This window comes from Ornithodoros turicata, chromosome 4 (assembly GCF_037126465.1).
Source record: "Ornithodoros turicata isolate Travis chromosome 4, ASM3712646v1, whole genome shotgun sequence".
NCBI classification, from domain to species: Eukaryota; Metazoa; Arthropoda; class Arachnida; order Ixodida; family Argasidae; genus Ornithodoros; species Ornithodoros turicata.
In genome coordinates this window covers 47427147-47445387 of record NC_088204.1, presented here as the reverse complement: position 1 = coordinate 47445387, position 18241 = coordinate 47427147, and the positions used below count along the sequence as shown (strand labels likewise).

At 43.1% G+C, this 18241-nt stretch overlaps 1 protein-coding gene and 2 long non-coding RNA genes across 6 annotated transcripts in view; 2 read left to right on the top strand and 1 right to left on the bottom strand.

Moving 5' to 3' along the window:
- LOC135391500 (ankyrin repeat and fibronectin type-III domain-containing protein 1-like) overlaps window positions 1–18241 on the top strand; it is an 865331-nt gene that overhangs the window by 838015 nt on the left and 9075 nt on the right. For all 3 annotated transcript variants that reach the window (XM_064621768.1, XM_064621770.1, XM_064621769.1), the window contains one exon: window positions 8982–9134. In XM_064621768.1, the coding sequence (XP_064477838.1) occupies window positions 8982–9134 (153 nt within the window). The remainder of the gene's footprint in view (window positions 1–8981; window positions 9135–18241) is intronic.
- LOC135391502 (uncharacterized) lies at window positions 853–14866 on the bottom strand. Of its 2 annotated transcripts, none has more exons than XR_010422009.1 (3): window positions 13761–14866; window positions 8045–8151; window positions 853–2167 (listed from the first exon to the last, which is right to left on the bottom strand). It is a non-coding gene; the product is annotated as an uncharacterized LOC135391502 (long non-coding RNA). The 2 variants fall into 2 exon arrangements; XR_010422010.1 differs by lacking the exon at window positions 853–2167 and adding an exon at window positions 6702–6796.
- LOC135391504 (uncharacterized) lies at window positions 4313–5810 on the top strand. The gene is made up of 3 exons (XR_010422012.1): window positions 4313–4485; window positions 5053–5113; window positions 5522–5810. It is a non-coding gene; the product is annotated as an uncharacterized LOC135391504 (long non-coding RNA).

Genomic DNA, 18241 nt, shown 5'->3' with positions numbered 1-18241 from the left:
GTCAGCCAGAAAGGATGGTTTGCTATTCCTCTGCCCATGGAATATCTTCGTATCCCGTGACCTACTGACACCCTACCATGCTTAAATGCAACAAGATGATTTTATTACATAGAATAAAATAAATACTACTTTTTGGTCTAGAGCGGCACTGTAAGCACCATGGTAAACACTAAGTGACTGTAGTAAGCACAACGTTACATAATTACAGTTGCAGAAGACTGACAATTTTCGAGAGTTGCAGCTTTAGTAATCTCTTTACTTTCTTGCAGTTTTGTTTAATGGCGTACTCCGTGCTGTAGGGTTTATTCACATGACATCATCCATAGGAGACCACCACTGTCGCTAGCAGGCAGATGTGCTGCTGCCATCCCCAAACTGTCCCATCCAAACTGTTACCCATATAGCACTCACCTTATATTTGGTGTTTCAAAGTTATTGTGCTGTGTGATTTGTGGCATATCCAAGTAATTTCCATACGGCAGCGAACGAATGCGGGAACATAACTTCGAGGTACGGCGCCGCCATACCTACGGTATGGCGGCGAGGTGACGTCAGTGAATAAACCAGTGGGCATTAAAGCATTACTGCAATAAACCAGTGGGCATTGCGTAGCCAGACTAACTGATTAGCACACGCTGTAGATTGAGAGCCAACCACCTGAAATCATTTTGGGACGTCTTATTGTAGCACATGAATGTGCGTTATTACTGAGTGTTGTTGGATATTTAATACACATATATGTATTAATACTTAATTTTAATTGCAAGAATGTTTAAAATCAAAGAACCACAGAATGCAAAGATCAGATATGTGAAAAGGAAAATGAAGAAATGGACCTTTTTCACATATCCTAGTGGCTCTCCAGCGAACCACGCACGGAGCATGTCAAAACCAATCCATGTGGGTAGCACAAAGGACCGAAACCAGCTCAGAGTGGGACAGACGAGCTCGCGCCTTTCTCCCCACTGGTCCCCACTTCTGTCATCCGTATACTGTGCCATCTAATGAAGACTGAGATAACCCTCTACGGCGCCTCAAGGTCATGTGCATGCGCATAAGCCGTTGTGAAAAAGGTCCATTGAAAATGAAGACCACAGATGGAGTTGGTCATGTCACCCTTGGGTGAGATGTACGGTTGCCATCAGTTCATTTTGCTGATGTACGCGCATGAATGAAATCCCCGAACAAAATTTCGCCATGTATACATGCTCTTAATGTCGACCTTCTGATCGATGCGTAGCTGGTATGCAGGGCTATCCAGAAAGTGTTACTTAAGATGTCAGAGTTCCTACGTTCTGTGATTTGATGCATTTCAGAATATCTTCTGATAATATGGCGTGTTGTTTGTTACTCAGAGCCACAATGAGGGCCAATAAAAGACCTTGATTATGCCCTACACAGCTCACAGAACGTATACAACTCCACTACAATAACATCTACACTTTACTAAAAATTCCATAATGCCCTATATATTATGCAAATGTAAATTTAATCCAAATACATCATTTGGGATAGATCAGAAAAACCTCAAGAGATTTGTCCTGGTGGATGTTTGCGTCATTTTTTGTGTCGCATATTTCATTTAATTTATTTTTCTCAAAGGTGTCCTGTACAGGACACATTGCATGAGGAGGAACGTGCATTGTATATTTGTGTGTATTTGTTTGTGTGTGTGTTTCTGTAGTGCCTTTCTAGCACTCTGCGATTGCAGTACTGATAATGTGTTTACAAACATCTCTGAGGAAGTATCAATACATACAACACCTGATGAAGACTTTTAAGATGAGACGTTGACATTAGCAGCATGCAGACCACAGTATGAAATATGCAAAAGTTTGGCACACCATCTCATAGTGCCTGTGCACACATACCCTATGCCCTATACAACTACCCTCTGTTGCTCTGTATCACAAAATTTAAAGGGTTAAAACAAGGGCTGTAAAGAATATTTGCGCGCAGTTCACCACACTACATCGTCTAGACATGCCTGATATCCTTCTTTTGACAGAACAGTGACCCGACAGCTTCATAAAGGTTTTTAGAGACGTCTAAAATTGATGGCAGAACTGTACTCTTCTGTGGTTGCTATACAGTACATGCAGTGATGATGACACAAAATTTTCAAACCTGGACTCCTGGCACTAGGATCCATAACGCTTCACAGCATCTAGTGGGAAAACAAAGAATACAAATACAAACACACCAGACGAGCGCTATGGTATATAGTCGTGTTCAACTTAAGAGGCAAAGAAATCTACTCCGTCAGCGCTCAAGATATCACTGCGCTGCAGATAGGATGGCTGGACACAGAAAGGTCATGCTCTCCCCAGGCAAAAATCTGGACTGGTTCCGGAATGGTTCCAGTTGAATCTTGATGGTCCCAGCTGGATTCGCAAGTGGGTGGCTGGTTCCACGTTGGTGATATCAGTGGTACCACTCAGGCCTCAAATGGTTCCAGAACTTACAGTGGGAGCCTCACAGGTACCATTTTGTTCCCACAATGGTCAATTGAACCACTTGAGATTCCAAGCTGGGCAGCTTCCCCCTTTGAGATCCGTTAAGGGAAGAAGAGTCCACTCTTGCCATATACCCTTCTGTTTTTTTAGCCATTATTTTGATGTATTTTAGCACACGTATGATCTATATTTATTGTTTTTTGTCCGTCTACGTCTTCGATAAAATATATGCTGTAACTTCCATCCGTGCTCATATTCTCATCTAAAGGCAAATGTCATAAAACGTACCAGCAAAATGCCAAAAGACACAATCAAAAGATGACACTCTCCGCCAAATAATTAGAAGAACTAAAAACAAAGAGGTAATTGCACGGGCTGACCCAAAGCAGATGCAATAATTATGAGGGAGCGCCGGTGCAGCGGGAGGCTTCCAATTCAAATTCGAACGGCGGGCAGCGTCGAATTTGTAGCAGCCGCCGGCTCTAAAGCGAAACGCACCGCCTCGAAAATATTGTCGCCACCGGCGTGCCAGCTCGGAAGATCTCTGATTGGCTGCGCAGTATATGTATAAATATTTGGATGCTCATTGGTCTCCTAGAACTGGCGTCAGTTTCCTTCGCGCTGATTGGGCGAGAGTCATTTGATTGAGGCGCGCGTATCCAAACGGTCGGTCGAACGGAGGAGAAAGAAAAACGACAGAGGTCGCGTCTGTCCGGCCGGACCGGCCGGACAGACGCGATGTCTCCTCTGTCGTTTTTCTTTCTCACGCGTGTTCTCTCGGACTTCGGACTGCAACCGTTGTGCACGCAGACGCTAGGGGTAGTTTGAGGGTTTTGAATGCTTTAGATTCAGATTGTGGCGAACTGCTAATGTGAGAACGGAATGGCAAATCCACCTGATCGTCACAACAGCGGGAAGACGAACATGACATGGAATCCCTGCACCTCCAATGGACGCAGAAATCGTCAGAGAGGAAGTCTGCACTCTTTCCGACGTACTGCAGGTAAACGGTAAGACAAGTTTGATTACTTTTTTGTGACCGAAGGAAGTAATGCAGGTTTATCACTTTAAGTGTATTACGTACAACATACTACGACTCACTCGGTACGTTAGCGGCGTTTCATCGTGCAGTGCATTGCCGTTTCTGATATGCCGCTAATCAAATTATGTGTGGTTATGCTAGTTGCTCCTTATGCACGTCGCAGCCGTTCATTCACTGTGATCTACGAACATTCGTGACAAATACGTTCCGCTATTTGAATGTGTCTGATGTTTAATACACTGGTGTGCATGAAAAGGAAAACAGCGTGCATCGCCCACGCAGGGCTCTTCGAATTTTGTCATTAGTCGACATTAGCCGCGTAACGATAGCATGTCTTACATAGCGTATTCAGCCAATTAACGTTGCCTGTGCTCGGGTTTACCATATCATTAACAGGTTTCTTTTTTTTTTTTTTTTTCATTTAGACACTGACAGCTGTTGGTGGCCCTGCGATCCGCGAGCATGTGGCCCCTGTCACCAGAAAATTCTTCAGTTGTGTTGGGATGAAGTGGATGGCTTCTGCGACTCATCACGTGCTATGTATGTGTATAATAATACCTACTTTCTCCAAACCGAATAGGTTCCCAGGATTGTATAATATGATAGTCACGCTTTCTGTTGCTCGGCACTATTTATTCTTTATTTATTCTGCAGTATTCTGTAATAATCGTGTAGATTTACTTGAATTCAAATGTTGCTTCTTGTTTATATGTTTTTCGTGTCAATAAATTTGTACATGTGAATTCATTCGCCTTCTGGATTTTCATTTTCTGCTTCCCGATAATATTAGCAGATGGCCTGGCGAAGCGCTCGGAACCACTGATCTCGATTGTAAAAGGCTGGATCGCGGATAGGGAGCGCGAGCGTGAAGAAACCGGCCGCCATCTTACGGTGCCCACAACAGCCGCCGCAGCGATCATGGCAACTTCCTGCAATTACGGTCGTACCAACCGTACTGGCAATGTTACAGGGCCTAAACTTATACAGGTGAGTCACTCTTCATCAAGGAATAAATAGGCGTCCATTCTGTACATTTATTTGACCATTATGAAGTGTTTTTTTGCCCAAAACGAGCACTGGATGCAGGTTGCTTGATCGCTCTTCCGACGTTCAATCGAGCACACTTGCATTTTACCCGGCGGCAAATACAGTTTGAGTGCATAATATGCTTGAAAGAACATGTTACACTACATAGGTAGTGTTGTCATCAATATATGTGCGAGCACTCGAGCGCTTTTTTGCATGCATTGCTAGCATGGTACACGGTGTTCTCTGCGGAAGTGAGTGCCACATTCATTTCTTTGAATTACCTTCGCGCACAAGTTCGGTATTACGTCATAATAAGACCACGATTGTCACATTTTTTCATATATTGGTATTGTTTTGTGCCTTGGTTTGATTTGTGACAAAGAATCCTACGTAACGGTGGTGTGGCGCGACTTGAATAACGCCTTTGTGTCTGAGCTGTATCGTCAGCTTGTTACGATAGTAATAATTTGTAGCGTGTCGTGCTATTTGTAGCAGTTTTAAGGCAAAAGTGGTCTCTCAATACAGGTTTCGTCATGAGGGCTGCCCAGTGAATAATCTGTGCAGCGTGATACGGCTGGGTGTACAGGTAAGTATCACGTTCCTCATCCACTGGTTTCTACTTTACAGGAAGGAACAACCTCAGTGCACGCACTGTGGTTAGCCTCTCTCAGTTTTGCATATTTTCTTACATGTTCACATCAGAAACACACCTTACACTTTAGGCTCCTTAACCCAGCAATATAATAATTAGAGATTATAATTCTTTTTAGAAGAGTTCCCCATATTCTTTTTAGAATCGTTTTTAATCTTTTTAATTATTAGAAGATACAGGGATTGTAAACCATGTTTTAAACTGATGTTTTAACATTTGTCCAATGCATTTATTAAACAACATATTCATTTTTAACTGGTTGCACCCAAACCAATGTTCTGATGTATTATTTCCTTTGTTGTCGATGCACCATAAAAGTTGGAATAATCATCATCAATGCAGGTTACTTCACAGCTGCCTCGACATACTCAAGAAATGGGTGCAGAACCTGCGTAATGCCCGCAAACTTTGACTACCATAGCATCTCCAGAAAGTAAAGGGATATGTGTCACATGGGATTTTTAAAGGCATTCACAGTATATAATACCTTGTATGAACTGTTGTAGATCTAAGCAGCTTCTACAGTACACTCTCAGAAATTAAAACTTGTCAGGGAACTGTGATAATTGTTTCAGTTAATAGGCATGCACATATACGCTATAAGAAGACAATTATTTATTGAGAATGCACTTCTCTGGCTACTCATGTTGTTTACATCTACTGTTGATCACATTCATTTATCACATATTATATTCTTATATATTATTATTGTATTATCACATATTCGATCACATTAAATTTAAAATTTAGCATTAATGAGAAAATATCAGTGGGGAAGTTGCTATTCATTGCTCATTCCAACCTAAAATTGAGTGCTACAAATTTAGAGAGCGTACCTGACCATTGTCATTCCTAAAATATATATTGCCATTGTAGCAAGGTCACAAAACAATAAATGTAGTCTTTTGTGACCTCCCTGCACGTTCATGGTATCCTGAAACGCATAAGTGCAAGAAATAACTTGAATAAACTTGATGTTGTATAAACTTGATATAAAATGTTGAATAATATAACATATGATATAAAATGTTGAATAATATAATGTATGATATAAAATGTTGAATAAACTTGAACTTGTATATTCTCTTTACTCACCATCAGTGACCTTCTTTACAAAAGCATATCGTGTTAGATTTTTTTTTGTTTACGTTTCACAGACGGGGTACACGAGGGCCAAAATGACAAAATCACAACTGTTTCAAGCTCAAAATCGTCCTGCTGCAATTATCCTGTTGCAGACCATACGTGTGTAGTGCAAGAAGGCCCTTGCACATCAAAATGTAAGATGGGAGTCACAGTTAATGCAAAGTGGTTCCTATGAGAGACTTCGATGCTGAAGAAAATTGTGCAAACTGCGGAAGGTGCCATAGAAGATATTCAGAAAGCGTGTCTGGTCTCACAACGGTGCTACGACGCTCTCTTTTAGATGACGATGATACTCATTGGAGTTTCAGATGTGCAGCTGCATTTTTTCGAACGTGCTCCACATAACAAGCATGACAAAGTCAGCACTGAATAGCAGGCCCCCGTTCCTAAGCAGCTTTGCTCACGCTGCAGTTGTATTCAGCAAAAGCATGTGAGTACTCGAGAAGGACATTCAGTTTGGCACAACCGCGCCTGCAAATAATCAGAACAAATGAACGAAGAAACAAACAAACATAGAAGGGCTGTACTTCAAAAAGAGGTAAATCTTGTGTCTCAAGGAGGTGTTACCACTTTTAAGTAACTTAATTGATTAAGCTTACATCACTACCTGATTAACTGTCCTAACGAGCGTGTTCTAATTGCGTGAAGCAATTAGATCACGTTCGCAACGTATTTGGGCTGCTTCGGTGTGTCCATATTTGCGAGGCAAAGCACCGCAGTCGTTCACTAAAAGACACTTTCTGCGGCGGTGCTTGATATAAATCATACGAAACCGATACACGGCTAAAACAACGGCTCTGATTCTACAGAACGATCTCTTTCTGCCATGCGAGTATATCCTTTCCCGGACCGTTCTTTATGGAACAATTTTTGTCCAGAACGCAGCACGGGATATTACATACATGGTGGTTATTAACCTCACATCGTTTCTTGTTGAAATATTGGCTGGGAAACGTACTGTAGTACAATCCCCAGCGCTGCACTGCTGTGACGGTCTAGTTTCGGAATGCAAAACATAACGTAATTAAGAATCGAACGGCAGGACACCTGTGAAACACTATTAGGATACATCAGTATACTGGCACCTTACAAAATTGTGTGATGACAAGCAACGATCAACGCCTGCAGCGCTATAAATACTCACACTCTCCGTTGCCTCCCATTGTTTTCTATGGGCGCACACTGCGCTTTAGGGCCTCCCAACATGGCGGCCCGAATGCACGCCTCTCCCCCGCGAGCCCCTCTCCCATGCGCCATCCAGCCTTTATACATAGAGATCAGTGCTCGGAGCAGGGGGTGGGAGAGAAATCGAGTGACAGGTTATGGAGAGGGCACGCAGTTCGATCAGCCAGCGCGCGCTTTTTGGCGCCGTTTTCCGGCTACTTTGTCGTGATTCGTTACGGATGACCACGTGGTCAAGGGGGGGGGGGGTTCGTGGCGAAACTGGAAGCTACAGCTGCACTCCACTGCACATGCCTCGTCTAGACGCTGTGAGTGATTACCCGTGTGCGACTTAGTACGTGAGAGATGTATCGATTATTTCTTTATTCTTAGTGTATGCTCATAGCAGAATAAACAATATTTACTTGAACGGTATGTGCTTTTCTATGCATCACTTTCTGTCATGCATTCCATGGATAAATTCCATTGGTTCCACTTCAAGTGGCACCACCGTGAAACTGGTCTCCTGCACTAGATAATGTAATTCATCATACTCACTCTGCTTCCGTATTGGCTGTTAGGACTGGCAACATGACACTACGCTGCAGCAGAACGTGCACTCCCATGCTGATGGTTAGGCCCTTCTTTTTCTGCTGCGGCAAATCCTGAAATTCGCAGCCGGGAACTATGAATTCTGCGTTTTTCCACGGTAAAAGGCAAATTGCCCTAGTTCAGACAGAAAATACTCTCTGTTAGCTCTTAGTGTGGAGGAACACGGTTACAACTCCAAAAACTTTTATGACTTAGCATAACAAGGTACATTGTACTTTCTTCTGAGAGGGAGTGACGTTTGTCACTGACTATCAAATTGTACTTGCTAAGTGACCTCTCTACATGTACAGAGTTTACTGTCACACAGAGGTACTTGACAGCTATGGACACCAAAGCAGGGGTCAGCGTTTGCATTCCGCTCCAGAATCCCAATATGTTAGAGGGTTAGTTGTTCCAGCACACAGATGGGGCTATGTCTGGTTGGCACATCTATGCTGTAATGCAAGCTGAACCGGTACGAGCAAAGTACGTTCATCTCGCACATAAACTGAGTTAAGCATGCGGTTTCTGCAAAATTCTGCGTAGAACCTCATATTCCGCGGCAGACCCACAATTCCGCAAATTTTTACAGAATCGCAGAAAAGGAAGGGCCTTACTGATGGTGCATGGTGGCGCCACAGTAATCCCCCTGGCATGCTATTGCGTCTCGTTATCTCCAACGGCGTATGTAGTTGACGGACTAGATTTCTTTTTATTCTTAAGATGAACACGACCGTAGTAACTAACAAGAGGTACATGTCAAGGATGCTTCCACAAAGCATATCTGTACAGCCTTGCTAACAAATGAGCAATAATAACTAAGTTTACAAACTCAAGACAGTTTGCATATGTCTGTGCTATATTAATCTCATCTTATTCCCATATCTTTTCCACTTCATTTCAGTGAAGAGTGGCAGTGGCTAAAGAGCTTAGGCCAAGATGTATCAGAGCAAACAGCTAATGACATGCAGCTCAAGTTCCAGAGGGCGATTTCAGCTGCAGCAAAGACGCTCTTCTCACAGCTAGAAATTTCTCAGGAACTCTATAATGCACACCGGTAAGGGTTCCCGAGGACAGACCCAACTGTCCCATTTTGTTGTTTCTCTCTGCTCATTTCACGGTTGTTGGAAACTTGATTGCACATACTGTCACCATGTGCTCCATGTGGAAGCCATCAGTGATTGTTAAATTCCATCAAAATTGTTCTTAAAAGTACAGTAGAGTAGAGTACAGTACAGTAGGATACACTGGGTCAAGTACAATACGAAGTAACAGACAAACGGGGCTGGTTGGTACATAGCAACAGCGAAGACGACGGACAGGGAACATCGAACTTTCAACCTTTAATGACACTCGGTGAAACGAAAACACACACAAAAAAACAGATTACCCTAGCGGGAACTGGAAAAAACCAACCATATCACTCACCCGAAACACACACCCGTATCTGGGTGATTCCATCTCAACTCAACAGGGTGGTCTGGACACCATCACCAATTTCTGTTGAAAAAACATATATTGTACTGCGACATGCATGCACACAGTAGCAATAAATATTTTGACTCTATGTGTTGTGGTCTGCCAGAAAAAAAATCAGAAAGAAATTGACTCTGCGGCGGAGCTTTCTGGTGGAGGGACTTTGACATTTTATTCCTCGCCAGCGGACGGTCCCAAACTATAGATTTTGTTTGCGCAATAGGGCAGGTACGACGGCTTTCAGCCTGCGTAAACAGCAGGGTTCAATTCTGTTGTGATCTTCAATGAAAAATCGCCGAAGTTGCCACAAAGTTCAGATTTTGGTCATACTTGTCTTTACGCTGTACTCCTCCTATGCACGCCATCGAGATATATGAAGTACCGGCGTGTAAGTCGAAGCGTGCTCTTTGAATTGATATCAAATTTGCATGTCTGTACCTTGTTCCCTTTCGGCGGGAGGGTGTAGAGTACAGCTATGCTCTCAAAATTTGGGTTTTTTGGACTCGCGTTTCTCAAAAACCCCACCTCCGATTTCCTTCATATTTTGTATTTATATAGGCCAGGCTATGGCCTACGCGTGTACGCAAAAAGGAAGGTTCCCTCTCAACACAACTCAGAATAGCGCGCAACAAACATGGTGTACGGAGCACACGATATACATCTCGTCCGGGAGAACCACGCAAGAGAGTCAACAGGATTATTGGCCTCTGCTATTTCCAACGTCCCGGCCGTGAATGAGAGAGCTCAGGATGCAGACCTACCGCAAATCGCGTGCTAGTAATATACCTTGAGTCTTTCTGACTCATTTTCCCACAGTCGAACTTCAATGCCGTTCATGTGAAGTTCAGCGACGTTCTGAGTCGGTGACTTCTGTTTCCGACATGAACACCAAGTACAGTAGGGACCGCGTGTACTGTGCCGACTATTCAGTGCAGTGGTAGCCATCTTAAGCCAAACAATTGAGAGATCTTTTTGATATTAGAAGCAAGTTCCCCAGAAACATACTGGGCCTCAAACAAGGAAGAATGGATGGTAGTGCAAGCGGCCGTTGGAATCCAGTCTTGCTGCATGTGGACAAAAAAAGTGGAAGGAGATGGAAGGGTGCTCTTTAAATTGATGTCAAATTTGCATGTCTGTACCTTCCGTCCCCCTCGTCAAGGTGGTGTAGAGTACAGCCATGCTCCCAAAAATGGGATTTTTTGGAGTCTCGTTTCTCAAAAACCCCACATTCGATCTCCTTGATATTTGGTAGTGACATAGCCCAGGTTATGACCTACATGCTTCCGCAAAACGGAAGGTTCCCTCTCAGCACAGTTCAGGGTAGCATGCAACAAATTGGGAATGGCGGGCAGCTTGATGCCTTGAACTGTGACACCATCAAGATGTAAAAATCGCGTGCAGTAAAACAGAACTATACACATTTTAAGCACTGAGTCGTCAAGTACTGGTTTATTTGCATACAATATCTTATAGAAAAACGACAATACAGGTCATGTAACTTCTGAGGTATAACCTGGCTGGACGCCGCCGTTGATGTTCCTTTTCTACTCTGGCTGTTCTACACGGCAACTCTAGACATCTTGACAGTGACGCGTCCATCTCCTTCCACTTTTTTCGTCCACATGTGGCAAGACTGGATTCCGACAGCCGCCCGCACTGTCTTCCATTTTCCCTTTTTTGAGGCCCGGTATGTTTATAGGGAACTTGCTTCTAAAAACAAAATCGTAGTCCTTTCGATTTTTTAGCTTGGTTTGGCTACCATAGCACCGAATAGTCGGCACAGTACACACGATCCCTACTGGTACTTGGTGTTCATGTCGGAAACAGAAGTCACCAACTCAGAACGTCGCTGAACTTCATGTGAACAGCATTGAAGTTCGACTGTGGGAAAATGAGTCAGAAAGACTCAGGTATAGCACTAGCACGGGATTCGCGGTAGGTCTCCATCCTGAGCTTTGTCATTCAAGGCCGGAGACGTCGGAAATAGCAGAGGCCAATAATCCTGTTAACTATCTGGCGTGGTTCTCCCGGACGAGATGTATATCGTGTGCTCCGCACACCATGTTTGTTGCGCGTTATTCTGAGTTGTGTTGAGAGGGAACCTTCCATTTTGCGTACACGTGTAGGCCATAGCCTGGGCTATACAAATACAAAATATGAAGGAAATCGGAGGTGGGGTTTCTGAGAAACAAGCGTAAAAAAAACCCAATTTTTGATAGCATAGCTGTACTCTACACCGTCTCGTCGAAAGGGGGCAAGGCACAGACATACAAATTTGAGATCGGTTTAAAGAGCACGCTTCGACCTACACGCCGGTACTTCATATATCTCGATGGCGTGCATAGGAGGAGTACAGCGTAAAGACAAATATGAAGAAAATCTGAACTTTGTGGCAACTTTGGCGATTTTTCATTGAAGTTCAAAACAGAATTGACCCGTGATGTTTACGCAAGCTGAAAGCCGTTGTACCTGACATATTGCACCAAAAAAATCTATAGTTTAGGACGGTCCGCTGGCGAGGAATAAAATGTCAAAGTCGCTCCGTCAGAAAGCTCCGCAGCCCAATCAATTTCCTTCTGATTTTTTTTCTGACGGACCACAACACATAGAGCCAAAATGTTTATTGCTCCTCTGTGCATGTGTGTTGCGGTACAACATATATTTTTTCAAAGGAAATTGGTGATGGTGTCCGGACCACCCTGCCTGAGTTGAGATGGAGTCACCCATCTATAAAAGCTTTCTGCTTGTGATAACATCGCCATGGCTGTACTGGTACACGAGCTTCCGTGTTTATCTCTCCGCAACATCTCTATAACCTGACGTGGAGTTGAGCGGACCTGAAAACAATCTCAGTAGATTCATACTCTGGTGAGTAACCACACTGCCCAATGTGTGCAGCCCAATGCAGCTTCTCACCGGTTAAAGAAAATTGGTGAAAACCATGGGGTTAGGTTGTTTTCAGTGTAAAAGACAAGTTGGCTTCGCTGCCGGTGTCAGTGAGGCCTTGCTCAGAGGGTTTGTGGTGTTAGGCAGAGGCAAAATATGTCTCTCGCCAGGTCGGTGTGGCGTACTTGGTCCGTCTCTCCTCTGGAAAAAGGTAGATATGAGAGATGGGCCATTGTATAAACGAGAGGCTTCGTGAGCACATCAATAAAGTGATGAAGGCTGAGATGGACTTTCAGCTGGCTGCACACTTTGGGCACTGCAGTTGCTCGCCGGAGTATGAATCTACTGAGAGAAGTTGCAGATGGGTAAGTACGGAAGCTTGTGTATCAGCACAGCCACGGCGATGTTATCACACAAGCAGCTTTCATAGATAAGGATATGTCTTGCAGCAAGCATTTTTGGCAAGGACTAGCCGGGTTCCACATGAAGCAATTCAATCGTGTGGCTTGACCACTACAGATCTCGTCCAACTTTTTTTTTTACTGGTTGACACTGTAGAGAAATCAACATTCCCAAATATTTTTGTAAAATTCAGAGCCATTTTCACGTTAGCTGGCGCAAAACATCTATGGTTCATTTAAAAGTGAGGTGCCTGCTTCTCCTAGGGAAAAGGGCTAAAGATATTTTACATCTGTAAATGTCAGAGTGGTCACAAAGCTCTCTTTCATTCTGTATAAAGAAATTCTCATGCTGATGCGTCTTTCGTACTGTACTATAGACCTAGAAGTTCATGTTTTCGCTGTAGGTTTGCTATTTTTCTCTGAGCCATTGCCTGCACATATGTACATAAAATTTGGTAGACGTGGAGTTAGTCACTTGGTGAATACGTGAAAAAGATATTATTTGTCAATATATAAAAGAAAAGTGAAGAGCAAATTGTGAGTTATCCAGAATTTGATGAATTAGCTGTATTGCTAGCTGCAAAAATCTTTGTGGCTAACGTGATACGAGCATTCTGTCAACACTAAAATAATGATGAATGTCTCCACTTGAACATATTAAAAAACTGGGAGGGTACTTTTCCTTGGTTTTTTAGAAACGATTTTTCAAAAAATTTTTAGTATTTCACTTTTAGTATGACTTTTCTGTTCCACATGTCTGTTTTCGGCACCTATAGCGCGATAACGCTGGGAGCACTGAGGTGACCCCAAATTTTTTTTCGTTTTTCGGTGTAGAGTGTTCTCCAATCAATAAAATAGAGTTCCTGCGAAGGAACGATGAGTGCAGGTGACCTACAGGGCGAGGGCTGTGTTCCGCACACCTTTGAAAAATCCTCCTTGTGAAAAGAGCGCATCGCAGAATGAGAGGACATCATGGCCTATGCTACTCCCCTCACGTGACCAGTGACGTACAGCGGCACAGCTCAAGCTCGTATAAGTGGCACGTGATTTGAGAAGAGAGAACGAAGGAAAAAAGGCTCAGGGCATTCTCCCCCAATACGCGAAGATTGTGCCGGCAACCCGGCAGCAGCTGCTTTCTGGAACAGTTTGTTGTAAACTGGATTGCACAGCTATAATGCACCACAGAGCGAAAATATTTTGCATGGTGACTCCTGGTGGACAGCTTGACAGACGAGGCAGGATTTTGAGCGATGTTAAATGTCACCTCCATTGCTCCTTAAAAAAAATATTACATCTCTCTACATCATGGTTGAGGTTTCCTCCGGAGTTCTCAGAGGTCAATTTCAGTATGTGGTGGCAATAAATAGACGCAGTAAAGATACGAGTGGCTTATTACAGCTAGGTAGACTGCATCCGGTGACGGGCTGAGCCGCTCGCTCAATGTACTGACTGCCCGGGGCTGCCAGCTGTCCAGAACAAGTTGAATGAAAAGCTGCAGCGAATGTCAGAGTTCTTGGACACTATCACATTCCAGCAATGGGCGTCTGGTGACTGCATGTCGTTTCAAAGATTTGTTGTACCAAGTGAAGACTTTCGCTGCTCTTCTGCATGCACTGCAAGCCCTCCAGAGGCATCATTTCATAAGCTCATTGTAGTATGTTTATCTAAAACTAATAAAAGCTGAACTTCCTCAGGATGAATCTACCATGCAGCAGCTTGACCTTTTCAGAAAACTACACCTTCACAGATTTAACCGCAATGTTTCTACTGAAACCCCTCGCAGGCGAGAGTACACCCAACAGCATAGACGGAACTTTTCCTAAAACCATGGTATCCTGCCATCTTGCCCTCGCTGCACTGCCACCCGCTCCTTTTCACGGAGAATGGTATGCGTTGCGGACAGTTTTGAACGCGTGCTACACGCCGCACATCACGTTGTCGGGAACTGCAGATTTTAAACCCACGACCCCTGCCAAACACTGCAGTGACCACGGTTCGTAGCAGCACAGAACAAAACAAAATCCACCTGTTGCTGAGGGTACGGAAACACGGTTCGAGGGTAGACCAGAAAAGCATATATCTTAGAACCTAAAAAATGATGTCCCCCCCAGGAAGCTGCATCATTTTTCCAGATGGTGCTGCTTCATAATACTAAAATTAAGAAAAGTTTCATAAACTTGTGCTTTGACGAAGAAGATTTCAGGGTTTCAGCGACATGGAACTTTTTTGGTACATCACATGGAAAAGAACCGTGTGACGGGATTGGAGGTACGGTGAAGCAGCAAAGGCTAGCTTTCAGAGATCATTTGAACAGCAAATTGTAACTCCTCGGGAGCTTTTCCTGTGGGCTCAAGAATACCTACAAAACATATTGCCAATGTCGGTGCCTTGTACTGATGTGCCACAGGAGCAGATTGCTTTGAAAGCACTATACAAAATGGCCAAAGCTATTCCCACACGCATGATTTTCATTGCTTAGAGCCCCTTTCTATGAGAAAGTGAAGGTCCGTGTAATATCACTATATACTCAGCCAAGGTGTACAATGTCAGGGCGAAAGAACGTTAGGTGCTCCAGTCATCGAAATGGCTTCAAATGCGATTGCTTTACAATTGTAATGTAATCACATTTACTTTTTCTTCTTCCTAACTGCTGATAGCGTGTTGTTACTCCTCATCATTCATCTAATGACGTCACTCAAAGTGTATTTTTAATCTGATGCCCATTGTATATTAAACAATATTCGCAAATTTTGCGACCACTAAAAAAACGCGAAAAATTGTACTAACACAACTTGACATTCATCCCACGGAAGGAAACAGACCTGGAATCGTGAAATTAAATACTCACGTATAACTTCCCAAATGCGATTTGCGAAAATTAATACATCGCGAATAAAAATACGTTTACAGTATTTGTTTTAGTGGGGCAAGATCATACACCAGCAGGGTGCTTTCCTGTAGCAACTGTGAACTGTGTTACTTTAAAAAATTGCTAAAATACAAGAAAGAGTACCCTCCCAATTTGTGTTCAAGGGAACACATTCACCATCATTTTAGCATTGACAGAATGCCAGTATCGCGTTCGCCACATTGATTTTTTTCCGCTACCAATACAGCTAATTTATCAAATACTGCATGTTTCACAACTTCTTTCTTCAATTTTCTTTTATATCCTGAGAAATAATGATTTTTTCACATGTTCACCAAGCGACCAGCTCCACATCTACAAAATTTTATGTCCCTGTGTGCAGGCAGTGACTCAGTAAAAAATAGCAGACATACAGCAAAAATGTGGATTTCTAGGTGTAGCACGGTACGAAAGACACATCAGCATGACAGTTTCCCTACAAAGAATGAAAGAGCAATCCTTTATGACTACTGTGACCTTTCCATACATAGAATACCTTTACCCATTTTCCAAGGATAAGCCTTCAGAGGCACCTCACTTTTAGGTCAGCCACCACCACCAAATACGAAAATGCCTCCGAATCCGTCAAAAATATTTTGTGAGCGTTGGTTTCTCCACAGTGTCAACCAGTAAACAAACAGAAAACAAAAACAAGATCCGTAGTGGTCGAGCCACGCGATTGGATCGCTTCATATGAAATGACCCAGCTATGAAGCTTGGCTAGTTGTTAGTTATCCAATAATACAAACTGAAACAGGCAGGTTAATTTGGATTTACACATGCAGAGGAAACAGCCTTGCTAGTGAAATGTTCTAGTGTAATTAAACCACGAAGGTATGCTTCACTCTCACACAAAAAAAGAGAAAAAAGAGAGAGAGAAAGCCATGACAACAGAAACTATACTATTCAGAGCACTCCTGCTGCCTCATAGCATATCACATGCATAAAAATTTGCAATTATGAATTTTAAAATTAATACACAATGAAATACTTCCTCTTCCTACGAGCAATTAGATAGAATACCGTTTCTGCTGATGATACACCCCCACCCATCATCACCAACCTAAAGTTGTTAAAACGAAGCATGTGTACCTTTTAGTCTATTCTTTTTTTCCTTGTATAATAATTAGAAGTCAATCAGGCATTATGATCATTGCATACGACAACTGCTAATAGAAGGAACAATCTTAAAATCAGGCATACAAGCAGGCCTTGGGAACACGCACACAAGTCACTGCGCTGCCTATCACAGTGCATAGCACATGTGCGTCTTTTCGTGTACCCACCTTTTAACTGTTCAATAATATAAATATGCTAGATCTTATGATTTCCCAAAATTGCAAGCCTGTCTCCAGTGTGTTTGCGCTTTGAAAAATTCTCTTTCCAGCCACAAAAACAGCGAACCCTTTCTATCTGGGACACCTCTGGTTCCAACTTCAGGTGTCCCACTTATGGAACACATGCAGTTGTTCAAAAATAAAAAGATAAAGGCAGTAGTACTGATAACTGACACATAATCTATTTACACCCATGCTACACAGTACAGACTTGCCAGTTGTGTACCATTGGTCCTGCTTACTGCAGGTGTGCATTGCTTAAATTTGATTTAAGAGCAATTATGTCTTATGCCAACTCTGGAGTGGTCTGAAACACATATTGTTCCAGTGCCCTTAAAAGGGCACTAAAATGCAAAAACAACTTGCTCTCAAATGGAAGCCCATGTTTCAATTGGTCTGATGCAAGCAAAATTCGTTCGCACTGCGCTACTATTTAGAAGAAAAACGCAATGAAAACAGAGCCACTTGCTTAACGCGACACATGTGCCATCGGCGCACCCCGGAGTGTCAGACACCAACGAGTTGTTTCGCGCGGCCAAACGGGAAAGGAGTCCACCGAAGCAGACGACAAGAGCTTGGGGCTTGACACATTTCGCGTAACATATCTTGTTGAGCATGCGATCCACCGGGAGCAGGGGGCTAGTGCTGGCATAAAAGTACTTCTAATTTGTTCGAATGGTACGCTTGGAAGCAAAGTAGAGACATACTTGTTAACCAAATTCTCCCATTTCGGGAAACTATATATATTTTTAAAAAACTGCCATTATACTTTCCTATTACTGGGCAACTTCCATATGGATTGCGGCGGTTATTTGCGGGTCATGCCCATGTCAAGCAGTCACCTTCATTGAAATTTCCATCGTTTATGTCTCTGTCACTGGTTCGGGTGACGATACCGAGTAATGTCTGGAACTCCATGACTAATTAAGATTCAGAGTCAGCGGGTCAAGCGGGTTACAGTCTGTGGCTGAACGATTGCACACGTACACAGAGCTACAATCAACAACATATTTACTCACACTACAGTTATGTTGCAAAAACTCGAGATTAACACAGAGCTACCGCTTACGTTTGACACAGCTTCCACAGAACATTAAAATTTTACAGAGGCGTTACACTTGATTAGTATCCACAATCAAAATCTCAATACAATGTA